We start from the raw sequence: 23,289 nt of genomic DNA on the forward strand, positions 1-23,289 counted from the left end.
CTCTTTTTTGATGATCAGTGGACTTCAATAACCAAAACACTAGAAGCCATGATATACACAGCACAGGGAGCTACATGGAACACAGATTCTCTTAAAATGCTGTCCCTTATTAGGTGCCCTCTTCCCTAGAGCACTGCTGAGCCTCTCTGAGCAGTGGTGGTATGGAGATTGCTTGTTCCAACAGCTTGGCATTTTTTGTAAATCATCTGGTCTTATCCCAAACTCACCCAATAACGAAGTCATTCTCTACACTTCCAGAGCAAGGAGAAACAGAAAATATATGCTTATAAGTGCTGGCAAGTGTTAAGGTTTGGTTGTGAGTAGTAAAAGTAAGAGGGGACTTACTCAGTCCTTTTTCCTTGATTTCTTCTAGAAGACAGTAGAAGGCAAAGCAAGTTCAAAGAAATGGAACAGTTTTGAATAGTCAGCAATTTGAGCAAGAGTGGTTTTTTGGTTTTGTTTCTTTTTTTTTTTTTTTTTATTTTTTAATATATTGACATAGCAGCAAGGGTGTTTTAATGTCATCCCAAAAAATTTTTGAAAGTGATACATATGCTCTCTATGGGAAGCCAGAATCCATGGCATCTGTTGGAGCAGAACTTTGGTCAGGGTTGAAGGACAGTCCTGTAGACTCTGTGGAGGGCATGCTAATAAGGACAGAGAGAAAAGCATGTATTATTACTCATGGAAACTTATAAATAATGAGCTGTTTCAGAGAGGAATCAATGTCAAATTGGGCCCTCTGAATTAAGAGCTAGAACTGTAAAAAAAAAAAAGAAAGGGGTATGAGATTATTTTTTTTTTTTATTTTTTAAAGGTAAAATAACATGGCTTAGTGCTAGCAGCCTGGAAGAGGTCCTCCAGATAATAAGCACTAAAAAAAAAAAGGAATTAGGAGGTGAGGCAGATTAAAATAACTTTACAGAAGATGGCCCAGTGTTCTGTAGGGTGGTGTAATCAATGCCTGAAGGAAGAATAAATATTTGAGGCTGGCAATGGTTGTGAGTCATATTAGATGTTTCTTTCTTCCTTGTTTTTGTGTTCTTACCATGGGAAAGAATGCTTGCTCTAAGCAGAGATGTAAATCAGTTGGGGAAAACAGTAATACCAACAATAGGAAAGAAATGAAGCCACAAAACACCCAACTCACTTGCTATTACCTCTAGATATTATCATGAGATGGAGGGAGACCTAAGCTTACATGCTTAAGCAGCTTTCTTTGATTAATAACATTCAAATATTGGGATTTGCCTGCTCCCTTTCAGTTTTATTTGTTCTTCTTTTACATTAGAGCATTTCCCCCCCTTCCTCTTCTCCCCTGGCTGAAGGTGGCATGCAGATGAGGAGATTCAGATGACAGTAAATCGATAGAGCTCATTTTGTTTGGGGTGCTTTTAGTCAGTGAATAATCTACTGTTCCTTATCACTTTTGTATCTCATGTTTCATAGGATGGTTCTCTATTTGCTTTCTCTATTAAGGGCTAGGTTCTGATAAACTCATTGTCACCTCCTGGTAGTTCCTGGGTGAGTAAGGTTTTATTCACAGTGGTGTCATTTTACACCACACCACAGAAATAGATTCCTGGGTTTCATGGGAAAATAATTGATCCAGGATTAAGTATAAAAAACCAAACCCTCAGGCCCTAAGGAAAAACAAAAAAACCCCTCCCAAACAAACTTAAAACCCCAACAAAACCCCACAAAAACCCCACAAGCAGCAAACATCTAAAACCCACACAAACAAAAAACAAACCAAAACCATAAAAAGGTGTTCCAGGAAGCCTTTGACGCCTGGTTGCCCAGTACCTGATATCCAGTCCAAATGAGCACATGGTTTAGGTCTCCAGACAACTGCTGCATGGATGCTCGTGATTTTTGTGGTTCTGTGATTTTAGCATGGCTACTCAGTTGAGTTGGGTACTATTGATGACAACATAGTGCAACTACTTGAACTCACTCAACTTTGGTAAAACCATTGTGATAAAAAAGACACTTTCACAGTCAGCAGGGCATCTTTTTATTCCTTTTTATATAATGTCAATCCCCTTGGCATGCCATTTTAGCTGTTAATGACTATAGTGCCTACTTATGAAGTATAAAACACTGTCTTGAAAAGACTTCAAGAATAAATTTGTGACCATCCTTGATGATCTCTTGAGCCCTAATTTATGAATTATGTTTAAAATAAAAAAAAGTCTTCAGGAGTATGAAAAGAAGTTGTCAGGAAATGTCTTCTGCCAAATGAGTCCATCCTGCAAAGTATAAGAAAAAAACTCAGCTTGTGAATGAAAACATGAAAAATTAAGAACCCACAAATGTTCTACATAAAGGCCTGGTAGATGTGGTCATCCCTTTCCAAAGGGAAAGGACAGCATAGATATCCACCAAGCATCTCTGAAGACACCTTCCCATTAAATGGCAAACTGGATGAAAGATAGTGAGTATTCAGTTTTGACAATAGGCAGCTGAACATCCCATAGTTCTTCACTAGTGTCCCCAGCACTAAAAATGTGTTAGTGGAGCTACTGTATTGCCTCTTTCAGTTGTTGTTTTGCTGCTCTGTGCCAAAGGTTCTTCCTTGTCTTTCTTTTGAAGATCTATAAAAAGACACTGTTTATGTAAATAATCACCTTTGTTTAGGATGGAGGTAGGAGAACAGGCCAGTGAATGATCTGCACTGTTGTTCTGGGAACACAGTGTTTAAAGGTGAGCAAAGAACTGGGTTTATGGGCAACAATATGTTTTTTAAATCATATAGTCAAAGATTACAACAGTAATTTCCTCTTAAATAGTACAGAAAAGTAAGCATTTGGGTGGCTGTTGTGAGCTATAATTCATCTGGGAGGGCAGTGTAGAAACTCGCTGTTTCTCATAAGTTTTTCCAAAGCAAGTAAAACTCATAAGTTTTTCCAAACTAAGTACTCAAAAGGGAAAACAAGTAACTTGGGAGTGCAGACTTTGGCTCCTACCACTCCCCAATGGATCCTGTAAAGCCTGACTTAGGGAAAAGAAAAAGTGATCTGATTCCAAGAAGTTTGTGTATGGAAACAAACCATCACCCACTTTTGATAACTGAGATAATGTAAAACTTATCAGCATAATTATTTCCGGCACATTCCCGAAGCACAATGGGTGAGTAACACAGCAGCGGCAGGAGAGGGGCGCGTGTCCAGCTGGATCCACATCCAGGGGCTGCTTCAAAAGAGAGTCAAGCTTGTGAAGGGGCTCAGATACCTCATGTGGGAAACAATGCTGGAAGGTTTGAAAAACCTTCCAGTCCTGCCAAGCAGCATTTAGCTGCTGCCTAACCCCAGGGTGCCTTAAATGATGGTCTCCTCTGATGCTTTGCTTTGCTGAGACATGGAATTACCCACCTCTGAAACAGGCAGAGGGACTGCACCACTTAGGTTCTAGCCTATGTATGGTTGGGCTTGAAAAATTATCCTTCCTCATCCTGTCCCCTCGAGAAGCTCAGTCCTGAAGGTTTCCTTTTTTTAAAGTATAAAGCTTAGAAGTGGTTTTTGCAGCAAAGCTGGGAATTCAGGTCACCACAAGGCTAACAGGGGTGAGGCTGTGGTATGGTAAATGTTTGCTCTGTGGTCTATAGCATAGTGCCTGGAGCTGTCATTCCAGAGCTGAGTGAGGATCTGATCTTCAGAGGAAAGAAATCCTTCCTCTGTGGGTGTCTGAATTACTGGTGTGCTCTTTAAGGAGCAGAAACAGCATTTTTCCTGGAAAAAAATGAGTCCTTCTTGAGTTGAGGAAAAAGCTATAGGTGCCTTCAGAGGGACCAAGATTTAGGACCCCAATTTGCACATTATCCCACCAAATGAGCTTTGTATATCCATAGCACACAAAGGTATATAGAGGTGGTGACTGTGCCTATAGGTCCTGTATTATTTCTGAAGAAAGACAAGAGGTGAATATTTGGCTATGCTGAAGGACTCTGCCTTAATTTCACCTCTTGCAATGAGTGTATAGAGCTTTTGGAAGGGCAAATTAGGTAATGTGAAGAATGTGGAGGGTAGCAAGAATTTATTTGGTCATGAATCTGGATGTTTTGATTTAGTTCTAGGAACAAAAAACCAGTACAGAAAAGGATGGGAAGGTACTGCCCCAGGTCTCAATGACCTAGTACAAACAGGACACTCTGGCATGACCAGAGGGGCAGATAAGTTTTCCAGGCATGAATCTACGGCCTTTGCCTGTTCAGTGGATTGATTCATTTTTTATTTTTTGATTTTTCTTAGAATTTTTCTCCCAAACTTCTGCATTTTAAAAAATTATTTCCTCAGCTCTAACATCATTGTAGAATTTTGTACAATACTGAGAAAGATAAAACTTTTTCCATCACAAATATATACATATGGCTAAGGCTGAAACTGATTCCCTGAAGGAGGGGGTTGTTCTCCTTTGAAAACACTTATAATTATAATTATGCCTATCAGACCTCCCTCTGCCTTTGTCTAATATCAATACATGAACAACACAAGCAGTAAAGATGAGGCAGTCTTTAATGAAGTCTTCCTGAAAGGGACTATTTGAATGGGGATGTGAATAATGAACATACATTAACTTAACACAGGGTCACCCCAGTTTTCCTACATGCTACTTGTGTGGAATAGAGCTGGTGAGTGCATCCTGCACGGCAGGGGATGCATCTCCTCCTCATGTGTGTGTTTTTCAACTGTGTTGCAAACAGGAAAGGGATATGCTTGAGAGAAAGGCAAACAAGCAGTGAAGGCCTGAGACAACATTCTTGTCACTTTCAGGCTTTATTCATAATAAGGCTTCCTTCCTGCTGTTACATGTGGTTATAGGAGAATGCAGATGTCACTGAAACACCTGATGCTGCTCTGTGTGCCCTTCCTGAGTTCCTCCAGCCTGTGGGAAGTGCATTCAGTGTTACCCAGCTGCACCAGTGTGCTGAGCATCCTGGCCCCGCTGTGTCTTTGATCTCCTCTCGGCTTGCCTTGCACCAGGGTGTGCCTACACCAGGGCAACAGTCCCAAAGCCTCTGACCTGTCCCTACCTCAATAGCCAGTGCAATAAAATACAGCACCCACAAGTCTCTTCAGCCCCCAACTCAGCTTTTCCTCCTCACAGATGTGATCTAACAGAACACTCATCTTCTGGAAGTCAAATCAGAAAGTTTTGCTTGAAAACCAAAGGTGTTGGTTTCAGGTTCTTGGAAATATTTGTAATGTTTCTTCTCCTGGCTTTCTGGGTTAGGCTTCCTTAGGGTGAGCCAGCTGTAGCTGTGTCCTGTGGTAGGTTGGAAAGGATAATGTGCATTTAATTTTTAATTTATACAGTACATAGGAATAGAGCAGGGAAATTAAGTATGGATTAAAAATGAACATTGCCAGATGGTCTCATGAAGCCACTGTCTATTTTGTTGAATCTTCTATCAGAAATAAATTAGATCATATTTCAGGATGGGATTTTTATTGGAGAGTGTTGTGGGCCTTCTCCTGAAGTGCCACTGCCCAATTTACAAGGTCTGTCTTAGAGCTCTTCTGTTTATCCTTCCTGTGTGCACCAAGTCCTTCATACTGGGAGATGCTCTGTAGCACAAAACAGCCCTTACCTCAAACTGCAAGTGTTTTTCCCCATGGAAAGAAAAATCTTTGTTAATATGACATCTGCACATAGCTGAGATGATAAGGAATTGATGGAAGATTCTTGCTCATCTTTGGTACTCATTAAAGCTGCTCCCTCTAGTGCTTATTAAAAGAAAAGTAACTGTGCATATGTGACATCTAGAAAGGGAAAATTTATTCTGTTGTCTTCATCTCTCTTCTCAATTAAGAGGAACCAAAATCACCTTTTCTTTGATGAAGCAAGTAGTTGTTAACCTCAACTGCAGTGCCCTTTTGGCCTGACAGCTTCTGTGGTGGTTAACCACAATGGATATTGAATTGTTTTGAGTGCCTTTCTGAAGCTCAGGTGATGATTACTGCACCTGGATGTACCATGCCACAACAACAGGCTCACCCTGCAATCTCCCCTTCACTGCTCTTTCTCCCTGTGCCCTTCTCACAGCCTCTGCTCTGGCTCCGGGTCTGAAACAAAGGTATCCTCCAAAGAGCAATCCCATGCTAATAAGAAATGTGTAATTTATTAAACCCTAAGGCGTTGTTTTCCTGGGTCACATTTAGTTTCCTCAGGGTTTAGGAGTAGCCCGTCTTCTTTTTGAGCAGATGTTCACCACAAGGGAGGTCGCTGGCTCGGGGAGGTCCCCAGACCTGGCATTACAGGAGTAACACTTGGCAGGCCAAGATGTTCAGCATGGAGTGGTGTCATCAGCTGGGAAGGATGACCCTGCTGCACAAATAGCACCCCAAAATAAAACACAAAGTAACCAGAACATCCTGGAGAAGAGGATGGTGGGAGCTGCTTGTGTGCAGAATTGCAGAGTGCTTGCTGGCAGCTCTACTAGGGGGCAGAGTTACTGCACTGGAAGAGACCAAACTTTATGGCCAAGTTATTTGTTCTTGGAGTGTCCTGGAGAGGCAGGTAGGTGTGTTAGGAAGACTGTAACAGCCTTATGGTCTCCAGCATGTGCCAACCCAGCATATGTTTTTTTCCCTGCTCCCAAATTAGTCCAAGACCCCTTGCCTTCACTTCTTCAGTCACGCTTCTCCTCAAATGTGCATTTCTTCAAGCTTCTTCCAGCTGCCCTCTGTTCTCTTCCTAAGTCATCCATAAGTACCTGTCTCTGCTTCTGGACAGGCGGGGAGGGACAGGTGCCAGCTCTTTATCAGGGTGGACAAAGAGCAATTGCATCTTTGGATCCTCCCTTCTTGGGAAAATGACGTGTTGCTTATCAGCAATTGTAACAGAGCTTGTACCAGTTCCTGGGGTAGGGGCTCTTATTGTGCCCTGTGTGCCAGACAGGGGCAATTATAGAACTGCAGACTAATTTTTGGTTGGAGAAGACTGAATCCAATGGGCAGGTAGTTACCTGGCACAAGGAGGTTGATCACTCACAAGCACAGGCTTCCCTTTGTTCAGAGCACGCCTTGGAGCCTGGTGCTGCTGTGTTCCTGTTCCTGGGCAGCACTGCCTATGCCACAAAAGCCAGCACCCAGCTGGAGGAGAGACCACAGGGAATCTGTGTAAATAAGCCTGGGTGCTGTTGGTCTCACAGTGTGTGAGCGAGCTCTGACTTGGTATATGTATGTTATAATGAAGAGGCTGATCGAATTTCAGGTAACTTGCAGCTTGAAAGGCTCTAGGGAAAAATAAAGCTAGAGCTCTTTTCCTTAGCAGGATTTTGGGGGGGGGGGGGGGGGGGAAGTTGTTTTGATTAACTGGGATTTTAATTTTTCTTTACCACTTGAAGAACTGCCTCTCAAAGGGGTTGGCAGAGTTCTAACTTAGCTTTGCAAAAGAGGAAAGGGGTTTTTTTTCATTCCCAACGTGGCCTAGGAGATTGTCTGTATATTTTTGCTGCATGAGGGAAAGCGTAATGTTGGTTGACGTTGGGTTTTGTGGGCAGAACAAGATGATTTGAAAAATGCCATTCTCACTTCAGCAAAAAACCATGACCTCAGCAAGTATGCTGTCACAGCTTCAAATATGTGTGCCTGTAAGCCTTGGAAAATGAGTACAGATTGAAATCAGCTGCTGTAGGCCAAGTTCTCTGTGGCTGGAGCCATACCCAGAATGGGCTTTTTCTTCTGAACAAACCGTGTAATCTTATTTGTTGTCTTTTTACTTCCACAAAGTCAAATCAAGGCATTAAAAAAAATCCATTTGAAGGAAGCAAACTATTCAAACTAGTCAACTGCAGATGCTCTTTTTAATAAAAAGATGGTTTCTGTAGAATTTTTTCAATCCTGTCATATGCTTTGTGCTGGCTGGACCTTCTAGGCAGCTGTGGCCTAGAGATAAGTAATTTGTCAGGTTGCATTTAAACTCCTAATTTCAACAATATTTTTGTTTTTCTTATTCAAATTATTTAAGTGTAAGAAAACCCATTGACCAAATCCACTCTGTTTGAAGACATCAGAATGGCATCAGGAGTGAATAATTATTGCTGCTGTGATTTATTGTGTTAGCTGGGTAGCACCTGGTGATCAGCTGAGAGCAGAGCTGTGTTCCCAGGCTGTGCAAACACCTTACCTGCCTCTGAGTTCCATAAATCAGCCCAGCCCCAGCACTGCCTGAAGGTACATAATGGGCAGCAATGTGTTATGTTACTGTGGCATCCTGAATAAGAAGCCCCAGCCAACCTCTGCACGTCAGAAAACTGTTTTAAAAGCTGTGCCAAGCGTTTTTGCTTTGGGTGTGCAACCAGAACAGCTCTTGGTCTTCTGAGGCAGATATGGATGCCTGGGCTGTGTGTGTCTGAGAATCAATGCCTGCAGCTTCAGCCTGCAGGATGCTGAACTTGGAGACAAGGGAGTCAGCGAAAGCTCAGGATTTGATTTTAGTTTCTGAATCAAAAGGTAAACATAAAAACTATCCCATTATTTTACTGATATCTGTGTAGGAAATACTTCTATCTGTGCAGCTCTGTAGCTCTTCAAACTGTGTGAGACACATCCCACTGCAAAGAGTCACTGTGCACATGAGGTTATTGTTTACCTTGCAAATCCTTTGTTAAATTGCCGCTTGATCTGGAGGGGTGTTCTGGATCCAAGATTTTGTCTGAGGATCCTTCTTGATGGTGAAAGCTTCTGCATTTCAACCCAGTTTCTCCAGTACCAGAAGATGATGCATGGTGGAAGTCCCTGTTGCTCTTTCACAGGGATGAGGTTTTCCCAGCCCCTTTCTCCACAGCCAGAACCTCTGCCACAAACAGGGTGTCCTACTGCTGCCCATCCCTGCCAGCTTCCAGCCAGAGCCTGCCTGGAGCCAGCATCAGCCTTGCAAAGGACTCTAGCCCTTATTGAGCCTGGTTTTGAAAAACTCCTAACAAAAACTATTCCATATTGTCTGCACCAAGGAGTTTCAGATCCCAGAAATTCCAGGGTGGTTTTTCTTATTTATTTTTTTAGTTAGTTAGTTGGTTTAGTTAATTAGTTACTTTTATTTCAATCTCAAGATGTTACACAGGCAGACTCAGGGGCTCTCCACAGTGTCCACAGTTCTGGTATCTCTGATCTGCTGGGCACTAGGATGCAGCTCCTCTATCTCTGAGCCTGAGCTTGGACATGTGATGGTGTCTGAGTGCTGTGGCTGTTCAGCAGTGCCCAGGGAGATGAGCAGCTCTGGGAAGCATGAGAAGGATGTGCTAGAGCTGCGTGCAAGTGTGCAGCTGCTTCCTTCATGCACGGAGGAAATGGAGCACGTGTCCCTGGCGTAAAGTCAGAGGAGCCTTAACCCCAAAGCTCCAGCTACTGAGCTTGGCCTACACCCTTCCTCTCATGTCGTGCTGGTGGCTGTGCTGTTGGAGTGGGGCCAGCCACGCTATGGGGGCCTCCTGCCCCCAGGAGGATTCTGCAGCTGTTTGTGAAGCCCCAGGCTGGGGTGGGATATGGTGCAGCCAGCATCTTCGGAGGCAGCACAGAGGAAACCCCTTTCCAATCAGACAAGTAGCTCTGGAGGAAAACGGTCTGAGGGATAAACGTTCTCCTTGCAGGATTTGCACGGAGTTATTTTGGTTTTTATTTATCTCCAGTTTGGCGGTGAGTCAGCCTGGGATGTGGCTCAGACCGCCTCCTTTGCAAGCCTTCAGGGAAGGCAGACAGCACAGCCTGTGCTCCTCTGTGCCTCTTACCATGCTTTACTACACACTTTATTTTGCAATTTTTAAAAAAACCTCTCCAAGCTGATGTTATTTTTTCCCCTTTCCTCTCTCTCTAGTTTTGTATGGAGCTGAACCAGCCGACGCTGCCAAACATCCGCAAGTGGAAGGGCCCTAGAGGATGTTGGAAGGGTGTTGTTTCCGAAAAACCCTCAGGCCAGCTACACAAGGTACATTAATCCCTAAGTCTGAACTTTGGCTTTGCTTTTTCCCCCCCCTCTAACCAAGGACATATTTTGAATGTTCAAGGCGACACTTTCTGGCAAGGTTTGTATTTCTTGTTTTTAAGCTGGCTGTTCCTATAGCTTTTAATTTGACTCTACAACTTATGTTTTGGAAGAACTGTAGCACACTTGTGTGGTGGAAGGAGGAAGATGTGTGTGTGTATTTGGTGTGCGTGTTTTTGGGGGAGGTGGACAAAAGCAGTACAGATATACAGATGAAAAGCCATGCTTTTGGACAAGGTAAAAGTCCTGAGTTTTTTCCCTGGCAGGCTGCAATACTTCCGACATTTTTTGTGCAAGTCACCTGAACTTGCTCCCTGGTGCTGCACTGGCTGGCATTTGGAAGGGCTTCCCATTTTCCTACCATTTTCCTAGTTTGCAAGTGAAGAGCCCTCAGAGGAGCCCTGCAGCCTGCCATCCTCACCTAGAAGAGTTCACCTTTTGTGTTCCCCAGAGTCCTCAGCACAGCTGTTAAAAATACTGTGGGCTCCATTTGAAATCTGCACTGTGGTTTTCCCTGCAGCATCTTCTGCTCTGGGAATATATGGGAATATATATATATATATATATGTTCATATATGTGTTTAAATGTGTGTATATAAATGTATTTATGTATATATATTTTTATATATTTAAATGTATTAAATATATAAATGTATTTAAATATAGAAATGTAGAAATGTATATAATGTATTTAAATGTATATATATATATATATATATATATATATGGTTAAATGTGTACTGCAGAGAGGTACTGATTTATAAGGTGGTGACAGCTGCACCTGCCTACTCTTGACAATATTCAAAGCGTAGCTGCTCTTGGCTGGACATCACTGACAGTGCCCAAAAGCAGTTTCTCCCAAGGGAAATCTCTCTTTTTCACCTTTAAGGGTGCTAATGAGTTTCCAGAGCAGTGCCCTGCTTGAGCTGGAGACTGTTGTTGCTGAACAGGTTTGTTCTCATGGTGCAGTTGTTGCAGTGTGGATGTTGTCGTGGGTAGAAGCAGGATCTGAGACCTGTCACATAACAAGTAGTGCCTGTTAGCACATGGGGCAGTCTTCAGCAATCTAGTGATCCAGAATGATCCATTCTGAGCACTGTTATTACTAAATAAGTGGCTTCAGCTGTGTCTTATAGCCATGCTGCTTAGAATCCACATTTCTTTATTTTGGCTTTCCCAAATCAGGTTGCATCACTGTTCACTGCTTTTGGACTCATGTTTTCTCAGGTGCACCTCCTTTTATTGCCCTTCTGAGAAAAACACAAGCATGAGGGGAAAATAAACCCAAACAAAGCAAAACCCACCACCTGGGCAGCACAAGGATTGTACTCTAGCTAGACAGACACACAGAGTCAAGAAGGGTCTGGAAAGGTACAGAGTGCCTGAATGTGTCTGAAGTTTAATACAATCCACACTTAATTGCAGTGCAGAATGTAAATGCCCTTCAGGACATTTTTATTTGTGGCTGGAGTTTTTCTTTGGGATCTCTTGTTAGGCCAGATCATAAAAACACTGAATATAAATAGCTGTGCAAAGTTGCCAAAGTTGTTCCCTCCACTTTTTCTTTTTTTTACTAAGAATTATTAATAAATATCTCAGAATTTCTATGTTAAATTCAGAGTCTTTAGTCAGTTCTTTCTTGAGCTGTACTTCCAAAGATAACAATGGCAGCTTTGACTACAGGGTGACTAAATAAAAATTATCACCCACGTTGTTTTACGGACAGGAATATAAGGATGAACAGTTTCCCAAGTTATGGGAGAAATGTGCAGCCAAACTAAGAATAGAAATTTTATCTATTGACTCTTCCTTTTAGCTGCTTTAACAGGAATCTGGCTGAGCTGTAGAACCCTTCAGTAAGCCAAAAGTCTCTTTCTGGGGGTAGTTAGTCTGTCAGGTTTGAGCACTGTGTACACAAATGCAGCGAGGTAACACAGTGTAACCCCAAGGACACAGCATCTTTGGCACAAGGTGATTTTGGGATGCTGTGTAGGGATAAATAACACAAAATGGTTAATGGTGCTTCTGGCTTGTCCTTCCATACAGTCTGCGCATTTCAACCAGGCAGTTACTTTTGACTGCCGTGTAGATACAAAGTCTGGAGCCTGGAAATAGCCAACAGCTGTTGACAGCAGTTTTATTATTTCACATCTTTTCCTGTATCAGTTTTTAGACCTTAGGCTTCTTACTGGTAGAATAATTTTGTCAGTATTTTAAAGGTGACTTATCGAAGGAGCTACCAAAGAATTTGAACCAGCCTGAATCCCTTCAAGGCTCTTGGGAAGTCAGCAGAGCAGTTAACGCTTTTTTATTGCAGCTGAAATGGAGAAAACTCTTCCTTACAACAGATTTAATTGTGATTTGCTAAGGGAAGTGAGTTTGAATGATGCCAAGGGAAATGGTGTCTGGGTGATGGGAGAAGAGGCTGACAGTGTTTGAATTAGATACTGCTGCTGGTGTCACCAGCATAGACAGCTTTCTGAAAATGCCAATTCCACGTCATAAAGTGATCCAAAAAAAATCCCATTCAAGATGATAGAAGCAGAGCTGAAAGGAGCAGAGAGCTGAGCATGAAACATACAAGCTGGAAAAGACAGAGAAATTGATAGGGCTGAGAGGTCTAGACCAGATTTCACTCTAAGAGACTGAAGGGGCCGGGATATTTATAGCTTGCAGCTGAAAAAAGGCAGTGAGATGGTGTGGAGCCTGGGGAGAAGGAACAACTGTGCACAGCATCATCTGCTGCAAGCCCTAGCAGTCACCCAGTGACCTCAGGACACCAAACTCATGGTTAGACAATTAATCACGTGGGTAACAAACTACCTCGTTACTGACCACACTCAGAGGTATCCAATGCCTTGCCTGGAGTAGGAGGAAATGGGGACAGGTCAGCCCAAACACGCACACGAGGGGCAGCATCCTTCAGCCCTGCAGTGGTCCTGACCATGCTCTGCCTCTGGAAGATAAAACAGACTGTTAAATCCCTGGCTTTACTGGGGCAGTGCTGGAATTAGCTGGGTGTCCATTAGCCAGTGTGCAGGTGTGAGGGGCTGAGTAGCAGAGTGATGAGTGTTTCAGCTTGGCACACTCACTGTTCAGTGAAGTCAGTGGAGCTTCCCAGGAAGCATTCCTCCCACATCTGGTGGGAGTTTTGGTAGGGGTGAACTGAAGAAGCCTATTTGTCCTCTGTATCTTCCACTAAAAGCCCAGGAAACTGTTTCTCCTTTATGCTTGTGCATAGCCAATTGGGCTTCCTGCTCTCAGCAGGCACCAAGCCTAGATATAGAGATAGATAGATAGATAGATAGATAGATAGATAGATAGATAGATAGATAGATAGATAGATAGATATGGGGCTGCCTTCGGGCAGAATGTTTTGTTTTTACCATCTTGTGACCATCATTTCTCTTTTTCCTTTTTAATTCCAGGGAGTTGAATATTCTGGCTTCCTCTGGGATACAACAGCTGGCATTGAGCTGAAAGATGCCTCGTCTCAGGAGACTGCACAGACTAATGGCAACGGGAGGCACTCATATCCTCACCCTTATCTTGCACATTTCAAGGTAACTGCCACAGTGCCAGTCCAACCTTGCAGAACTTTTACTATAAAGAATTTGGCTATGGTGAAAAGAGACACAGCCTTATCACAAATAAGAATTTGCATAAGCCTCTGGCCCTTCTTATCACTGTCCCACGGCTTGGTTATGGATAGGTGCTTAATGCACCTTAATACATGTGGTAGTTCACCACAATCAGTCCTTTCCCTTGCTCCCGTGGGAGCAAACCCTGCTGCAAGGGAGTATTTGAGAACCTGAGGGTCAGTGGATCCTCAATAGCAGCCAGGCCACAGGACTGGGATTCATCAGTGCCACAAAGAGGGATGAGGGGATGAGTGCAGGGAGAATGGAGATGAATTTTATATATCTATACACACACACACACACATATATATAATATATATATGAGTATGTTTGTGTATAAGGTACAGTGCTTCAGTGAGACTTGGGTTGGCCTATGTTCTGTTGCTGTCACACTTCAGAGTTTTCATTTTAAAGTTTTTTTTCACTAGGGCCGAACCTATCTAAAAGAACATAATCACTTCTGGAGCCAGTTCTTGGGCATATGCTGGAGCAAATATATGAGCAGAGAGAGCCCATCTCCACACAGGCTGTGATGAAAGGGTCCAGTTTAGGGAACTTGACATCTCTGGTAATGCTTTGAGAGAAGCATTAATTGAATAATTATTACTAAATAAAGTATTAGTAATAATTGATCATACAAATAGGTTGAAGTGATTCCCAGAAGGTGAACAGGAGATTGCAGGGAGCCAACAGCTCCTTTCAAGGTACATTAAGTTTCTGGTTAGTCTCTGTGACAAGGCAGGGCTAATCACAAGACAGCAGTAATTAGCCCCTGTAATGACCATGACATTATTTGTAGCTTGTTAGCAACTGGTTTGGCATAAACTGATTTTCATAAGCAGCTGACTTCTTTCTGCTGACTTTTTCACCACAGTGGTGAAAGGAAGCTGTTTGCTAATGCAAACTGTTTCCCCAGAACTGAGAGGGTATGAGGTTACTGCAAACAAAGCTGCAAAACGCAAATGCCTCCCTCCTCTTCCTCCCCACACTGAGACACACCAGACGCACCACATACACGGCAGTGTGAGTCCTACTGCTCCAGATTTGCCACTGAAGCTGCTGGGAGCTGGCACGTGGTTTTTTGTGTTGTGACCTTCCATTCCCCAAGTGCAGGCCCTGATTTCTCCTCCCGGCCCCCAGGTTGGAATGAATGACCTGACCGTGGTTAACCTGCACCTGGCCCTGCCGCCCTCTGCCGGGGAGAACAGCGGCAAGAACCACGACAGCCACAAACTGGCAGCCTGTGCGCAGAGTTTGCAGGAGACTCTGAAAGGTAAGGCACGCGTTTTTCCTGCCAGCTGTCACACTTTCTAACGCACACTTTCTAATTCAAAGGAATTTTTAAAAGACTGAACTTTGCCTCGGTGAGCATTTCAGAAATACCCTTTTCAGCCTCACAATTGTCTTTACCCATATTTGTGTGATGCGTAGCGTGACAAACGTGCTTTTTCCTTGCTCATTGTCTTACAGTCTTTCCAATTAACACAAACAGCACAGGAGATCCTACTGGCTATGACACCATTCTTTCAAATTAAGTTCCTTCTGGTTTTGTGCTACTGTAACAGCAAGTTCTGCCAAAGGAAAGAAAAGTCACTAGAGTTGAGACCTTATTTTAAATGCTTTGTGGAAATGACACCTACCTGATATAAGAGCACAGCTTTATTTTTTTTCTTCCAAGAGAAATAGTTCTATATATTTAATTTTTGAATAATTTGAAGCACTTTGGAAAATCCACTGTAAATTCGCAGATGGCTGCTAATGGAAAAAGATACCAAATCCTGCTTTGGTACCTGGATGTAATATGTAGAATAATTTTATTGATTTGAAATAAGTTGCTCTGGCTTTACACCAGGATGAAATGACACCAGAATTTAGACCTGAGCTTGAGCACTGAAATAGGCAGCTGGATTTCTTTACTTCATTTCTGTGAGTTTGCTTTTTACTTTGAAGCTTGCAAATTATGTTTAACTTCCTGCGAAGCAGAACAAAGCAGTTTAGATTCTAAACGTTGCTGATCTTGTTACTGGAACAGAAAAAGTCCAGCCCTTTGTTTACTGCTCAAGAAAGATGTGAAAGGGTTGCAAGGTTATTCGCGTGATGGTTTTCAACTTGGCCCAGCTCAGCAAGTTTGGTCACTTGGAAGTGTTAATGTCCCTCTTGTATAACTCAAGAGGTACTTGCAGTTTCTCTGCGTGCTCTATTGTAGTTCCTTTTGAGCTGCAGAAGCCAGTCAGAGCTATTTTGAGTGCTACTGATTTAAGTGTTTGTCCACGTACTTTAAAATTGGAAAGGATGAAGGTAAACAAAAGGATCATTTGTTTAATCCCCAAAGGCTGAACTGAAACATGGGATAAATGTGTAGCTCTTCTGAAGTCAACTGAGCAGCACTTCCACTGCATCTAAATTTAGACTGTTGGTGTTCTCTTTATTTCATGTTTTAATATTTTCATATGGCCAGCACATTACTGGAGCATGCTTGCTCTTGGCGTAGTCTCTCACCAAAGAAGAAATTCAGATTCCTCCAAACTTGTGGGATGCAGGTGTGGTCTCCTAAGGAAATGGTAGTGCACACATGTGACTTTGAAGTACAGAATTACCCTGCCAAAATGAATTTCATGCTAAAAATGGCCATCATCCTCCAGTTTCTTCCAAATTAGTCCACAAAATATGGGCAGTAAGAACTGGTTTGTCTGTGGGTACTGCAGTAAATTTGAGTTTCTGTTCCCATTTTGCTAACAGATGCCTGTTCTATTACCTTTTATTCTTTCTAAGAGGCAGGTGAGCATTTGAGGAACGTTGTTTACTATCCACAGCCTCCCTTGACGCAGGGTATAGTATCTCCATATTTCTCCCATTAGATTGGTGGGTCCTGGATCCTTTTTCCCTCTCTTTTTTTTCCTTTCATCAGCACTTGAGAGATGCAGTGGCTGTTAGCTGCTCATAGCTACCTCTTTGCAGCAGCTCTTCTGTCTTCTCCCAAGAGCTCCACCAGTTTGGCTCCAGTGTGGTGCCCGTGGGCACACACAGATGTTATTCTGGATGTCCTGGTGGTGGCTGGACCCAGGGACCAGGGTGCTGGGTGCATTGAGAGAGTCCTGAGGAGAAGAGCTTGCAAGTGCTGGTGGATGAGTGGCTGGACATGACCCAGCCATGTGCACTTGCAGCCCAGAAAGTCAGCCTCATCCCTGGCTGCATCAAAAGCAGCGTGGCCAGCAGGGTGAGGGAGGGGATTCTGTCTCTCATGTGACCCCACCTGGAGAGCTGCATCCAGCTCTGGGATCCCCAGCATAGGACAGACGTGGACCTGTTGGAGCAAGTCCACAGAAGGGCTGTGAAGGTGATCAGAGGGCTAGAGCACCTTTCTTCTGTGACGAAAGGCTGAGGTATCTGGGTTGTTCAGTCTGAAGAAGAGAAGACTTAGGGAATGTCTTACAGCAGTCTTCCAGTACCTAAAAGGAGCCTATGAGAGAGCTGAAGGGGGACTTTTTACAAGGACGTGTAGTGATGGAACAAGGGGGAATGGCCTTAAACAGAAAGAGGGTAGTTTTAGATGAGATGTTAGGAAGAAATTCTTGATTGTGAGGGTGGTGAAGCACAAGTTGCCCAGAGCAGCTGTGGATGCTCCTCCTTTGCAGTATTCAAGGCCAAGCTGGATGGGGCTTTGAATGATCTGGTCTAGTGGGAGGTGTCCCTGCCCATGGCAGGGGGCTCAAACTAGATGATCTTTAAAGGTCCCTTCCAACACAAACCATTTTGTGATTCTGTGATATCTTCTCTCACTTGGCTTGGCCATGTTCCATGGGTTACCCATGCATCAGGGACTGGGCTTACAAGACTTCTGAGACTTCTTAGCAGCGAATGTAACATCACATCCTTCCATCATATGTGTGTCACTCTGTCCAGGAAGGATTTGAGCATTTAAGAGTCTGTTTAATTCATGAGGGAAATCATCCAGAGCATGATAAAGGGCATGGCAGGAAGTATCTCCTACAGAGGGCCCCTTGCCCTGCCATGAAGCAAAGGAGGGTTTCCCAGCTCCTGCAGAGAGGCAGATTTCAGCACTGCAGACCTTCTGCAGGCACTCTCAGTCCCTCAGCTGATTGCCTTGGCACTCCAGAGCTCAGCCACTGCAGCAGAGGGCTGAGTTAAGCTTCTGCTTTGCTTCGCTGGCCAAGAGCCACCCGCAGGCACTGCCAAAATTTGCCGGTGCTTTAGTGAATTTGAAGATGCCTTTGCAAACAGACCAGACTTGTTTTTTCACCTGAGGAGTTCTCCATTGACAAGGCACAAGGCACATTTGGGCCCAGAGGGTGTGAATGTGTGTGAGCACTGCTGAGAGGTCACGAACAGGACACGTGCCTGGCTGCTGTGGGCTGTATGCCACCATGTCCCAACAGATGGAGGCTCTGGGTCCTTGTGGACAGTGCAGTCTGTGTCAGGGACCTTTGCAGCAGAAGATTGGTTGCTAAGAGAGCTCCTGCTGCTCTGTCTGTTGGAGGAGGAGGAGGACCAGATTGCATTAGCCGAGGAGCCTCTGGCTCCTGAGGGGCAGAATCAAGCCCTGCCAGTCTTAAACTCATTTCCTCCAAAAGAGGAGAATCACCGCACAGCACCAATAGGATTGTCTTATTTTCTGTTTTTCTCTCCATCTGATTGTAGCTGTGGGCATCATGATTGCAGTTCTTGATCAGTTTTCATCCCTCACAATGAGCAATGGCATGATTTCTTCCAGAACTTTTGCTAAGTTTGGCTGAGAGCCATTGGGGCTCATCCATGAGACCCCTGAGAGCTGCAGCTGCTGTGGGCAGCTCTGCTCCCTGCCTCTGCTGAGAGACTCAGGAGTGTCCAGTGAGACAGAGTCACACACTTGGGAACAACCAGGCAGGTTCACTTCCTTCCCTCTCATGGCTGGATGTCTGTCAAGGTCTTGGGAGACAGACAGACACGAAACTGCAGTGCTGGCGTGCATGATGTTGTTGTTGCAGAGGTAGGAGTAGGGCTGAGAGTGAGCCGGGACAAGGGGAAATGAAGTTGGGGAATACATCAGGGCTGCCTGATGTATTCCCTACTCCTCTGCAGTCTGAGAAGCCCCAGAAGCTCCTCTCAGAGGGGAACAAAAAGTACTCGCTTCTCTCCCCAATGGCAAGTGGGATTTCAGCTTCTTTAACAAGCTCCAGCCTATTCTGTCTGTCAACTTTACACTTTGTTATGATTTTATGCTTAGTTATTCTGCATGCAAATTCTGAACGGGTGAAGAATATAGTGATTTCCTCCCTGGGCAGTCAGGTGCAAGCTGACTTCTTACCTCCTTCCAAGCACGCATCCAAGTGCTGGATCATGTATCCTCTGCTATTTCTAACCTCTCCAGAAGGGAAAGGTTAAAATTTTCAGTCAGTTAAAATTTTCACTTGTAAGTACAGTGGGGTTTTTCCATAGATATTTCATGTAAGGGAGGTAGTCTTGAAGATTTGCTAAAAAAAGCATGAGTAGTTTAGGATAGAATAGATTAGATTTTGTGCATAATCAAGGTACTGCTGTTAAGGTCCCAGCCTGTCTATCATTTTTAAATACCAAGGATGTGCTCCAGAGGTTTCTGTAATGGCCTGTTCCAGCACAGTGTGGACATGGAAGGAGCCAAGGGCTGCCTGGGCCATTAAGCAAGTGTTAGCACGGAAGGACCAAAGTTACACTTCAGGATTCCTGGTCCTGCCAAACAAGAAATCTTGCAGAAGATCTTTGTCATGCGATGTATGCACAACTCATCCCATTAGAAAAAGACTGATTTTTCTTTTGGGCTCTGATGGAGCTTTAAAAAACTCAGGTTCAGATTCAGGTGGGTTTTTTTCCTTCATAGGTGGGAAGACTGCTGTAATGAATGCTTTATAGAATAGTATTTAAATTTCTTTTATTTACAATATGATTTGTGACTTAGAAAGGGCAGAGAAACCACAAATATTTTCACTAACTATTCATTACCCCTCTTCATCTTAGCAAGTACCATGTTTTGAAGTATTTGTAAGTAATATCCCTTCAATCTTGCTTGCTCTCTTGCCTTTTCCCAGTTCATCTTTTCTGCACTGCAAGACAGGAGTGGAATAGATTTTGTTGAGCTTGTGCTCCCTCTCCTGGAAAGCGACTTCTACAGCAACAGCAAAAATGAGGAGGTTTATCCAGAGCACTGTGTGGTAGAGAAAGTCTGTCCATCCCATCCCCTCTCACACTTCAATCCCAGGAAAGAAAAAGCCTATAGGCTATTCATAGATCTCTTCTCTGAAGTCAACTTTGAGATATTTTTTTTTGTGCATTTGTGCCTCATTTCACCATCCTTCTTGAGTGTCAAGTAGTGCCTTGGCAGCATCTCTGGTCATCTCTCAGCATTCTTCTTCAGTTGTCTTGTCAGACATTTCTGGCAGTGGTTTGAGACGGGCACGGAGGTGTGTGCTTTGTCCTCTTACCCAAGGGCACAGGTGGGATGTCTGCATCCACATCTGTCAGGCTAGGAGAGTACACCTTGTGGATATGAGATTGGAGTCTGGAGTTTCTATTCTCCTTCATTAGGGTTGGAAACAAAACATAACTGAAGTAATTTTCTGTTTCAAGTTGAGCAGTATCCCTTCAGTCAGCCAGGCAAAAGAAAGTTGGTCTAGTCAGGGAGTGTCTGTGTGGTTTCTCACCTCATCTTGTGCCATCAGGTTTGCAGACTGCTCCTTGGTCCTATTCCTTGGGATTTTTTAATGCAGAGGTTAGAATGAACACTGCACTTTTGGCACTGTGGTGTATACCAGCATAAGGCTGCGTCTTCCTGGGTTCCTCACAAAACTGTTCTTGAATCTTAAAGAAAATATATTTTAAAACAATGTCTGCATAAGTTAAAGCCAGAAGATATTTCTTGCAGAAAAATGAAACAAAAAAGGGGAACAGATTTCTAAAAATTTCTGAGACTAAAACTGCTTTGTCTTTGAGTTTGTCACTAACAGGGAGTAGCAAGGAAAAGACACTAATCTTTGGGCTTCAGTAATGCTTGTCTCTCACAGTACCCTTCTGGACAAAACGTCCAGCACACATGTGGATAACCACGTTACATGATGGGTGAGCAACCAGGTCACAGATCAGGCCCAAAAATTTACAGTGAATGAGGTGACATCAGGCTGGCATCCAGTCACTAGTGGGGTTCCACAGGGTGCCATCCTTGGCCCAGTTCTCTTCAGCATCTTCAGTAATGGACATGGGACTTGAAGGAATACTAAGTTTGAAAACAATACTACACTGTGAGGAGCTGTCAGCTCCCTTGAGGGCAGACAGGTCCTGCAGAGAGACCTCAACAAACTAGAGAGATGGAAAATCACCAACCATATGAAGATCAGCAAGGGCAAGTTCCAGATTCTGCACCTGGGATGGGGCAACCCTGGTTGTGTGCACAGACTGGGGAATGAGAGGCTGAAGAGCAGCCCTGTGGGAAAAAGACCGGGGGCTCCTGGTCTATGGCAAGTTGAACATGAGTCAGCAGTGCCCTGGCAGCCAGGAGGGAAACTGTGTCCTGGGGGGCATTAGGGACAGCATCCAGCCGACCAATGGAAGGGATTGTCCTGTTCTGCTCTGCACTGTGGTGGCCTCACTTTGGGTTCTGGGGGCAGTTTGGGGTGCCACAACATAGGAAAGAATTTAGCTGTTAGAGAGTGTCCAGAGGAGCACCATGAGGATGGTGAAGGGCCTTGAGGGGAAGTGGTATGAAGAGCAGCTGAGGTCACTTGTCTGTTCAGCCTGGAGGAGAGGAGACTGAGGGGAGATCTCATTGTGATCTTGAACATCCTCAAGAGGGCAAGAGGAGAGGCAGGTACTGATCTCTTCACTTTTGTGCCCAGGAACAGGACCTGAGGGAATGGCCTGAAGCTGAGTTCAGAGGGGGTTTATGTTGGGTATTAGGAAGAAGTTCCTCACCCAGAGAGTGGTTGGGGACAGGCTCCCCAGAGAAGTGATCACAGCACAAAGCCTGCCTGAGTTCAAGAAGTGTTTGGACAGTGCTCTCAGGCACATGGTGTAACTTGGGATGTCCTGTGCTGGACCAGGAACTGGACTCAATGACCCTTTTGAGGCCCTTCCAACTCAGCATTTCCTATGATTCTTTGACTCTATAATAAATGAGATTATATTTAAAAATAAACATCAAATGTATACTGGCTGGTTTTATTGTCATGAAGAGAATGGCCATGAGTGAACAGTCAGTGAGAAGGGCTTTAAACAGCATTTCTTTCAGGAGTTCAGAATACAATCACTTTGTTTATTCAGTATTTGTACTTTTCCTCTTTCCATTAATCCTCTTGTACTTGAGTGATGGATGTCCATTCCTCCCATTCTTTTCTATTTTTCTTGTTTTCCAGGAGAAAAAGATGTAATAATCCTTGGAGATTTTAACCAGGCCCCAGACAGCAGCGACCATGACATCCTGAGGAAGGAGAAGTTTCACCACCTGGTCCCTTCCAGCACCTTCACCAACATCAGCACAAAGAACCCACAAGGGTCCAAGTCGCTGGATAACATCTGGATCAGCCGGAGCTTGAAAAAGGTTTTCACAGGTAGAGCTGCTTGTTTGAAGTCGAGTAACCTTTATTTGTGTCAGGCTCGCTCTGGGCAGCGTCACCTAACGTTTCCCTGTGCCTCTCTTTGCTGCAGGCCACTGGGCTGTCGTGCGAGAAGGGCTCACAAACCCATGGATCCCCGATAACTGGTCCTGGGGTGGGGTGGCCTCGGAGCACTGCCCCGTGCTGGCTGAGTTTTACCTGGAGAAGGACTGGAACAGGAAGGAGGTGACGCGGAATGGGAACGGGGTGACGGTGGAACGCAGCGACTCCCACACGAAGCACGAACGATGACGTGAACTCGAGGGTGCCTCTCCTGCCACCCTCGGTCTGGGTGCCACCAGGCTCTGGTCACTCATGACCCCAGGGCAGAGCAGGACTGCCTTCCCCTCCTTCTCCTTCCTGCTCTCCTCCCTGCACCTAGAAAGCATCAGCACTTGATTTTGGTGGTCCTGGCTTTGAGCCCCTCCTGGACAGTTCTGGACGGAGCCTCATGGCAGCAGAACAATCTGCAGCTTTTTCCGGGGACACAGTGGACATTTCCACACCTGGAGATTTGGATAAGAATTGTACAGAAAAATAAAGTGTACTTTTAATATTGGAAAAGCTCTTTGCTGAAATGCAGCTGAACAGGGTTTTGCTGGGAGGGGGAAGGGCAGGTGATGGTTATTTTCCTTTGCCTGCTTGTAAATTGAGGTAGTAAGAGAGGCCCCAAAAAGAGAGACACGGTGGACATTCTTGACGACTCTCAAATGCCATTCAGCACTTGCAAAAGCTGCTGGAGCTGGTCCCTATGTGACCTGCAGTGAGACCTGAATGCCTCTGCCCCAGCCTGGAGAGACACTGTTCCTCTGCAGACCCATGTGGGCACCCCCTCATCCTTTCTTTCCTCCTTCCTTACACAGCTGGCAGGGTCATTTTGCCCCTGAATAGCTTCCTGGAGCTTGACTTTGTCTTTTTGTGTGGTGCAACATTCAGTGTTGGGTTTTCTTCCTGCCCAATAGTTTTTAGGAGCTGGGAAAGCACCAGCTTGTCTCTCTGCATAGCCAGGTCCACTTCTCCAGTGCCCTTTGCCTTGCTCCCTGTTG

At 44.4% G+C, this 23,289-nt stretch overlaps 1 protein-coding gene across 1 annotated transcript in view; it reads left to right on the forward strand.

Moving 5' to 3' along the window:
• Window positions 1-22,785, forward strand: part of EEPD1 (endonuclease/exonuclease/phosphatase family domain containing 1) — a 62,505-nt gene extending 39,720 nt beyond the window's left edge. The window contains exons 3-7 of the mRNA XM_058029560.1: window positions 9,817-9,927; window positions 13,413-13,547; window positions 14,766-14,898; window positions 22,004-22,198; window positions 22,296-22,785. Coding sequence (XP_057885543.1) covers window positions 9,817-9,927; window positions 13,413-13,547; window positions 14,766-14,898; window positions 22,004-22,198; window positions 22,296-22,495 — 774 coding nt within the window. The 3' untranslated portion in view covers window positions 22,496-22,785. The remainder of the gene's footprint in view (window positions 1-9,816; window positions 9,928-13,412; window positions 13,548-14,765; window positions 14,899-22,003; window positions 22,199-22,295) is intronic.
• Window positions 22,786-23,289: the final 504 nt, after the last annotated feature.

The sequence above is a fragment of the Melospiza georgiana genome, chromosome 1, assembly GCF_028018845.1.
Source record: "Melospiza georgiana isolate bMelGeo1 chromosome 1, bMelGeo1.pri, whole genome shotgun sequence".
NCBI classification, from domain to species: domain Eukaryota; kingdom Metazoa; phylum Chordata; class Aves; order Passeriformes; family Passerellidae; genus Melospiza; species Melospiza georgiana.